This window comes from Centropristis striata, chromosome 19 (assembly GCF_030273125.1).
Source record: "Centropristis striata isolate RG_2023a ecotype Rhode Island chromosome 19, C.striata_1.0, whole genome shotgun sequence".
Lineage (NCBI taxonomy): Eukaryota > Metazoa > Chordata > Actinopteri > Perciformes > Serranidae > Centropristis > Centropristis striata.
This window is the reverse complement of record NC_081535.1, coordinates 29,219,283-29,228,628: the sequence shown is the minus strand read 5'-3', so window position 1 is coordinate 29,228,628 and position 9,346 is coordinate 29,219,283. Positions and strand designations below refer to the sequence as shown.

Sequence of the window (9,346 nt, the reverse complement as noted above, 5' to 3'; positions counted from 1 at the left end):
CCCTCCCTCCTCTTCCTCCTCCTGATGATGAAGGGCTCTGTAGCCTGACAGCTCTGCTGCACATCAGAGCTGTCATGCTGAACGCTGCAGAGAGAAGTGTAGGCTTCCTCGGCACCGTTCATCCATACTGTCATTTCATCCTTTTTGTCAGCGCGCCCTCGAGTCTACAAACAAGAAGGGATTTCTGCCTCCTCTCCCTCTAATATTAGACTTATCTCCTCTGACTGACAGGACACTTCTCTTGATCTTTTTGTTTACAGTTTCCATATCTTTTTTAATTCCATTGTATTTATTCTCCTCTTCAGGAAGCTCAGAAGGATAATGACTAATGAATGTTTAGGACAGCTCAACAGGAACGTCAGCCAGATTGAATCAAGTGCACGAAGCAGCTTTCTAATACTTAATTTGACCCGGAGCCAATAAGAAGATCTATTATAATAAGGGTGCAGCTAAGAGCTCTTACTTTAAATTTAACTTAATTTTCCTAATGCACTCAGTGCACCCATACTACTGCTGATATCTCTCCATATTTGCTGCCGTAAAAATCCCCAGCATGCACCAAAAAAGCATCAACCTTCAGTTCTTTTTCCCTTTATAATAAACACTCTCATTGTGCTTTATAGTGAGCAGTAAATTAACATTTTGGACTCTTATTTCTTGACATGATTCATTACATTTTACACTGTCACAGTCAGGTATTTGTTTTGTCTTATTGATTTACATATTGAGCTAAAGGCCCCTATATACTGTGTGATTATGCATTCCTGGATAAAAGTAAGACAAGTCCACAAACAGTCAATTTAGAGCTTTGACAACCAAACACATGGACTGTCTTATATTCAAATGAGTTGATAATATTCTGCAGCCCTCATGTATGTCAGTGGAAGAACAGAAAAGTGCACTCAGTAGATTGCAGCTGTCCACCACATGTTAAGAGTCTTTTGCAAAGCTCTGATCAATCCAGACTCCATTTAAAAAACAAGCATTTTAAACGTTTTCTGTTGTCATCTTGCAGACAGACCTGACAAACCAACTTTTCACGCATCAGCATCATGATGTAGTCATTTCTGCATAATTTTGATACGTTTATTGTAATTAAGTCACAACAAAAACAGCTTATTTGGGGTTCATACTGATGTATTAGCAGCAGTCAGCATAGCTTTGATCGTCCCAAACTCCATTCAGGAAACAAGCATTTTAACAGTTCTTTGCATATCAACTTGCAGTTGTTCTTACAGACAGTACAGACAGTTCTTACTGACAAAGCATCTAGTCAGACTTTTTACACATCAGCATCATGTTGTAGTTATTTATGCATCCTTTTGATTGATATAGTGCGTTCAAATCAAGGCAAAATCTGTTTATTTTGGGATCATACTGCTGTATTAGTGGCAGTCAGCATAGCTCTGATCGTCCAAAACTCCATTCAGAAAAACAAGCATTTTAAAAGTTCTTTGCATGTCAACTTGCAGTGAACCTGACAAATTCAGAATTCAGATTTGTTTTAACATCTGCATCACATAAGTTATTTCAGCATCATTTTGATCTGTTCATTGAGATTAAGTCACAGAAAAATCTGTTTATTTTGGACACATATTGCTGCAGTATTGGCAGTCAACAGAGCCCTGATCATCCTGAACTCCATTCAGAAAACAAACATTTTAAACATTGTTTTCTTGTGTTCTTCAGACAGACCTGATAGAGCATGAATTCAGACTTTTTACACATCAGCATCATGTTGTAGTTATTTCTGCATCCTATTGATCCCTTTTGGCAATTAAACCTCAGCAAAATCAGAGTATTTTTGTAGTGCCGGCAGACATCCAGACACAGTTCCTGGAGAAGGTGATGAAAGTCGCTGAGCTGTGTGCACCTCCGGATCCTATCATTGATCCATGATTGGGAAAGTGGTTATTTTGGCCACAGTTGATGACGGAAAGTAACATCAATGGCGCTGTTATTTACACTAGAACGTCTTGCACGAGTAACATTAATAATAAAAAAAATAGTGATCCTGCAGTCAAACTATGGATGCCAAAATGAAAAGCAAGAGATTTTGCTTGTTTTTAGCTTATTGAAGGTAAATAGGCGTGTTTCCATTAGGTACTTTTCCCTCTAGTGAGCCGCTAGATTGGTGTGGTTTGGGGAAGTCGATGCTGACTGGATACGGTTGAGGCAGCGACTTCGCACATGCGTGATTCATTTGCAGACTGGACGCTGAGGGGTTAACATCTCCTGCTCTGACTGCAGCTGGGAGAGACTGCTGCGGGAGGACTGGGCCGCTTGTGAGTGCTTTGGGACAGCTACTGCTACTCATTAAGAAGAGTAGGAACGAGTCTCCAAAAGTCTCCAATAACTCCAGAAAAAGTCGCTAGATTTGTCGCTTTTTTGAATAAGAGTCTCTAGAGGGTCTGAATAGTTGCTAAATATAGAGAAGTCTCTAAGTTAGCAACAATGCTGGCCATGTTGGTCTGTTGTCACATTGGAACTCCGTTGGCTAGCCGCTACAAAAGTACCTGTATGGGAACATAGACCGAGGAGAACTAACTAGTGGGCGGAGCCAAAACACTCTGCTTTCCAAAAAGTACTCAGTGGAAACACCCTGTAGCCTTTGTTATGTAACTGAAGCAGTTTTTTAAGTTGCGCCCCCTACAGGCCGAAGGAGTGAGCAGTCAACAACAATAAACATAAAACAATAAAAAATTTTAATAAAAATGACGAGTCACTGTAACCATTAAAGTCCTTCGTGATTCAGTCATAAATGTGCAAAACCAATCTAAAGCTGATTGTTCCTGCAGGAGGAGAGATTAGCTGCAGACACACAAACAGAAACATTGTATAACACTTTATTTAAACTTGTAGGCTCTGAGGTTTCCCTCATTTACAGTGATGACGAGTACATTTACAAACAGTACAGGAATACAAATTACGGACAAGATTAATATATAAGTAAAAATGCTGTTTAAAATGACCAAAGCTAAAAACAGCTGTAGAAAAGTCCACAATTTAAAAAAAACCTAATTATTTAGCAGAAACTGGACCCTGACGTGTGTGTCTGTGTGTGTCTGTGTACAGGCTTTGCGGGGACTCCCGGCTACTTGTCCCCGGAGGTGCTGAGGAAGGAGGCGTACGGTAAACCTGTCGACATCTGGGCATGTGGTGAGCTCTTTTGTCTGTGTGTTCTTCTCTCCGCCGCCTCCTCGCTCTCCTTCTTGTCACTCACACAAAGCTCGTGTTTTGTTTGGGTGTGTAGGTGTGATCCTCTACATCCTTTTGGTTGGTTACCCTCCGTTCTGGGACGAGGACCAGCACAAACTCTACCAGCAGATCAAAGCTGGAGCGTACGACGTGAGTCTCATTCTTCCTCCCCTCTCTCTCTCTCTCTCTCTCTCTCTCTCTCTCTCTCTCTCTCTGTGTCACGAAGCGAAACAATACAGGCCGAAACTACTCGTTTTCATGCACCGGTCAAATATAGAGATGCTCTTTTTTTGCTAGTTTGCTTTCAGACGAGTGGAAAGAAAATCCAAAACACACATTTAGATGTTTATTTTTCTAAAATCTTCAGAAACATAACATTTCAGAAAACTCTCTTTATGTCAGTGATGAACTGGGGCGGTTTTGTGGTATTTATGGATATATAATAGTTCAAATAAATCCCCTATAGAAGTGTAGTGTCTTCAAAATGTATAAGTTTTACAACAAAAGTGTAGAAATGGATTTTTCCCAAAAAAGAGAAAAAGAGATATTCCCTGAGATAATCCCCTAAAAACTTATTTTTTTAATCCAATGTTCCCATTTCTGATCTGGAAATTTAATATGTATGTATGTATATATGCATATGTATGTTTGTGTGTGTGTGTGTGTGTGTGTGTGTGTGTGTGTGTGTGTGTGTGTGTGTGTAGTTCCCCTCTCCAGAGTGGGACACGGTGACCCCGGAGGCTAAAAATCTGATCAACCAGATGTTGACGATCAACCCGGCCAAGAGGATCACCGCGCAGGAGGCTCTGAAGCACCCATGGGTCTGCGTAAGTACACACACACACAAAAGATATAGATATATATACATATACTACTGTTAAAAAGTTGATAATCTCCAAGTGTAATTTGATTACGTCATCCAATGTTTGTGGTTTGATGAGGTTTTTAAGTTTTCTTCTCTTATATTTATGACTTTAATCGCAGAGAATTATTTTTTTCTTGCAAATGTATTTCTTTATAATATCACAGAATATTATTTATGCAAATTTGTTTTCTTTTTACTACTTTAATCTAGGAGATTTTACTTAATTTCTCACTGCAATCTCAGAGAAGATTGAAGTAATTTTGTTGTAAATTTGTTTTTGTTGAGTTTTTTTCTTGTAAAATGACTGCTCTAATCTCGAAAAAAATAGTTGATTTTTTTCTCGTAATTTTCCAACTTTAATCTCCCAGATTATTTTAATTATTTAAATTTAAATTTGGGAGTATTTTCTTTTAAAATGACTACTCTTATCTTGGAGAATAGATTATTTTTTTCTCGTGAATGTCCTACTTTACTCTCCAAGAGTATTTCAATTATTTTATTTTGTAAAAATTTGTGAGTTTTTTCTTCATTTGCCACTTAAATCTCAGAAATTCTGAGTTTTTATTAGAATATAATAAAGTTGAATTCATTTATGGATAAAACTGACATTACATGTCAAATTAGTTTAAGTTCAGAGGGGAGAAACAATGTCAAGTGTTCAATTATAACGCATTCTGCAATAATAACAAGATGGAATTAACAGGAAACATGTTGCTTTAGCAGAAATATTCTTTAAACTTCACAATAAAAATTAAGTTTAATGACGGGTTTAGCACGACTGGAATCGTGTCAGAAAAAAAAACTGTCAAAAAACATCTGAACATACTTTAAAGTATTAAGTTAAAAAGTTTGAATGTATTAAATCTAACGTCAGAGGACTATAACTCAATATTTAGAGCCTGCTGAAACTTTTGTGGTCAGAAAAACAAAGTTCAAAAGTTAAGTTAAAAACATAATTATTTCCAATGTAAATATAACATTTAATGTCTGAACATCACTGTTTTAAATGAAGGAATGAAGAAAAACACAAGTATAACAACGATGTTCAGACATTTCCGGCACACAGGAATCAATATTTCACTGCCATGTTTATGATCCAAAATATGTGTAATTTGTAAAATCCTCTAACAGCAACTTTGTGAACATCTGTCCAAAGCTGCCAAATATCTGCACCATCTGTTTCCAAACATGCGATCTGTGAGTTGTGCAGATTCTGGGTCAGCTTATCTTCAACGGCTCGTTTCCCAGGAGGCCAAAAGAGCAGCGAGGCTCCGGGATCAGCACTTCATCCTCAGGAAGATCTGATACGAGCAGTTAAAGTCAAGGAGTTTATCCGAAAAATGCTTTTTCACACAGTTAGAGAACAAACAGGGAGGATTCAAATGCCCTGAAATCTTCCTCCAGTCAGCTGTCAGACAGAGAAAAATTATTTATCTTCATTTCTAAGAGAAGTTATCAATATAAATGTATTTGTTTTGTGGGTAAGATTTAAAAATATCCCCCAAATTATTTATTACTTTACTGAAAACTACTAAATGTTATTTAAAAAAAATCAAAATTATATTTATTAAACATTTTGCTTATTTTTTTTAAGAACAAACAGACAGAATAACATTTATAAACATAAAAAAGAATAAACAACCCCTCCCAATGAAGCAACAACCTCTGCAAAAAAAGAAAAATATAAGTTTTTTTAAATTGAATTAAATTAAATTAAATTAAATTTAAAAAAAATCAATCAATAAAAAAGTTTACATTAATTAGAATAATAATTAATAGTAATAATAATAATAATAATAATAATAATAATACATAATTAATTAATAAATATAAATAATATACCCAGAATATTCAGAAAAAAATAATGTAAAACAAATTATTATTATTAAATTCAATTATATTATAATTGTATCCACACAAATCATTTTTTATGTAAATATTTATTCGTAAATATTTTGGGGGAATTTTCAAACTGAATTTCATAGTTTTATTCATTTGTTTATATATTGTAAATGACCTCTAATGGATGGATTTCCTAGGTAATGCGTCAATCACCAAAAAAATGCAATTCTTGCAGAAATCTCCTAAACGTAAAACGTTTGAAAACCAAATCACAGTCTTGGTGTCTTAATGTGGGATTCTGGAGGTATTTTCCACCATTTTTATCCACTTTAAATGCAGCATCAAATCTGTGCAACAAATGATTATCAACCCAAAAATTACCTAATTGATGAACTCATATCATAATGTTCTTAACCCTTATACACTTCAAATGTAATAAAGAAATTAATGGATTAAATCTCAAATGAATCTTCAGGTTCTCAGCTTTCAGATGATGCACTTCATTTCTATGTTGACCTGCTATCTCCCCCTTAATACCCCCTGCAGCCCGGCTCTTACAAGTCTTAAAAAAGAGCAGAATGCAGCTTATATAGCAGCTCACACACTGTATTATAAAACACAGTCACTCTATGTGAGAGTGATGGTTGTCAGGTCGGGTAAAGCCGAGTTGAAAGTGTCCCGCCGGGGGGATTTTTTGCCAGAAGTGTCGTCACCTAAAGAGCCGGAGCACGGACAGATTCCTCTCCGACAGCTCCTGCCCACATAAAGCTGTCACTGTCAGAGTGCTCCTCTAAGGTTTTATTTTCAGCCTCTCTCTCTCTCTCTCTCTCTCTCTCTCTCTCTCTCTCTCTCCCTGCAGCAACGCTCCACAGTGGCCTCCATGATGCACAGACAGGAGACTGTGGAGTGCCTGAAGAAGTTCAACGCCCGGAGGAAACTCAAGGTGTGAAGAGACTCTCATTGCTCTCCTCCACCAGCATCTGCATCCTCACTCTGCAAATAACATCAGCCACATTTGTTCTGCAGCAACACTCCCTGCCCTCTCAGGCATTTAAAGCCTCTAACCACACCACAGGCTTCATATTTCTGTTGATTTTCATGTTTTATTCAGCACGTTTACAGATAAACAGCCAGCCGTCGTGTGATATTTGCCACCTCACGCGCGCAGAAAGAGAGAAAGAGAAAGAGATCGTGTCATCTTGTGATTGTTCTCTTTTGTTCTCTGGTGTAAAATTTAATTCCGACAGTCGTGCCAGTGATGCTGATTTGAATTGACGGAGAGGGAGGACAGCAGCGAGTTATAAATGTTGTGACAGCGAGGACGAGGAGTGTTTTCTGTCTCCTCTCAGGCTGCATCACTCAGGGATCTTTAAGCTAAAACCTGTGTGTTAGTGAGTTAAATCAGTTTAACATCATTTTATATCACTAGACAGAGTCTGTTTTATTATTTCTGACCGTGCACAAGCAGTGAATGACAGCTCGTTAAATTAAGACTTTCGTTTTATTCTTATTAACTCACATTTTGTATCTGGAGGACAGAAGCTACCAAAATAAATAAATTCACAAATTAATCACTCAATAAACTAATGTCAATAAATGCACCAAAAATAACATTATTAATAAATGTGGCCATTCATTTATTCATAAAAGGCAACATACACTGATATAAATGTTTTTATTTTATTTTATTTTTTAATTGTATTTATTTCCCTTTTAATATCTTCCATTTTTATTTATTTTACTATTCATTTCTCTTTATTTTATTTTTATTATTATTTAAATACTAATTGTTAATATTTGTATTATACATTATGTAGTATATTTCTTTCTTTTTTATTATTGTTTTTTAAATGTATTTATTTCCCTTTTAATATCTCCCATTTTTATTTATTTTACTATTCATTTTCTCTTTATTTTATTTTTATTATTATTATTATTATTGTTATTTTACAAATTGTTTTTATTACTTATTATGTAGTATATTTAAATATTTTTATATATATTATTTTTTTAATTTTTATTTAAAAATACATGTAAAATAAAGGAAAAATGATGATACAAATTGGAATTAATATTCAAATAAAACAAGAATTAATTTATAAAAGAATACAATTTAAAATTATATTTATAATTTAAAATATTATAAATATAATAAATTATATAGTTTTATATATATATAATACAACAAATTAATATTATTATTTATAATAATAATACTGATACTGAAAAACAATGCTGATTAAAATATAAATATTAAATTTTAAATGTCACATTTTTTTCAATTAATGCCTACATTTTTTAAATATATATATATTATGTTTATTATATTTAATGGCATATTAATATATTTATTGCGGTACGAGACAAAACATTCTCTCTTCACTTCTCGCTGCTGCAGCGTTTATGTTAATCTGACGGCGTTTAATTCAGACTTCTATTCAAAGTGATACAGAAATGTTTCCGATCAGACCTGTTAGAGGCCGTCTTGTCTTTAAATCATGACCAGGATGTTTATTCTCACATGACTCGACATGTTAAACTCCATCATATCAGGAGTTTATTTCTAAAAGAGTTTTTTTTTAACTTTTCACCTTCCTCCTCTCCTCCTCAGGGCGCCATTCTGACCACCATGCTCGTCTCCAGGAACTTCTCTGGTGAGTGCAGCTCGTCGAGGACAGGATGACACGCCATCTGTCTCCTGCCATCACACACACACACACACACACACACACACACACTGGAGCCCACAGCAGGTTGATGGGCGGCAGTGTTAGAGCGAGCAGGAAACGCTGCAGATATTTGCTCGGTTTTTGTGCCTCGCGCTGTAACTTGTTTGTCTGAATCTTCTTTAAAATCACTTTGATGCTGAGCTGAGCCTCTTTGTTTGGCGACATCTGATCCATGAAGGAGAACAGACGTAATAAAACATTTCTCCGTCAACAACTTATCATATTCAGTGTCACACATAAGCAGATCTCAGAGGAACCAAGTGTTCAGTTTAGAGGAATAAATCTTCTTCTTAATGCTTTGTTTACGCTAAGAAATATCAGCCTGAGCCTTTAAAACCCTCCGTGTGTAATTACAGGATGCAAACTGCTCCTCTGGTGTCAGATTACGTCACCTGGATCTTATTAATAGTGGATACGACTCTGTTTATATGCAAGAAATCTGATGATCAGACTGTGATGTGCTCATTTATGTTCCACACAGGATTTTTTTTGCTTTAAAGTTTATGTTTATATCAACAAGTTCTCCACAAAGAACTCACAACTTCATGCTACTTGGCCTTGAAGACACACAAATGAAAGTGATATGTCGGGACAACCGAGAGGGAATTTCTTCAAATTTGGCATGAATGTCCATTTGAACTCGTGGATGAAGTAATGAGAATTTGGAGGTCACAAAATATGTTTTAACTTACAAATTAAGTCACTAATCAGT

At 35.6% G+C, this 9,346-nt stretch overlaps 1 protein-coding gene across 1 annotated transcript in view; it reads left to right on the top strand.

The window, feature by feature from the left end:
* The window catches only part of LOC131992012 (calcium/calmodulin-dependent protein kinase type II subunit beta), a 61,154-nt gene that overhangs the window by 27,396 nt on the left and 24,412 nt on the right, over positions 1 to 9,346 (top strand). The window contains exons 8-12 of the mRNA XM_059357349.1: positions 3,076 to 3,159; positions 3,254 to 3,348; positions 3,903 to 4,025; positions 6,765 to 6,848; positions 8,517 to 8,559. Of these exons, the coding sequence (XP_059213332.1) occupies positions 3,076 to 3,159; positions 3,254 to 3,348; positions 3,903 to 4,025; positions 6,765 to 6,848; positions 8,517 to 8,559 (429 nt within the window). The remainder of the gene's footprint in view (positions 1 to 3,075; positions 3,160 to 3,253; positions 3,349 to 3,902; positions 4,026 to 6,764; positions 6,849 to 8,516; positions 8,560 to 9,346) is intronic.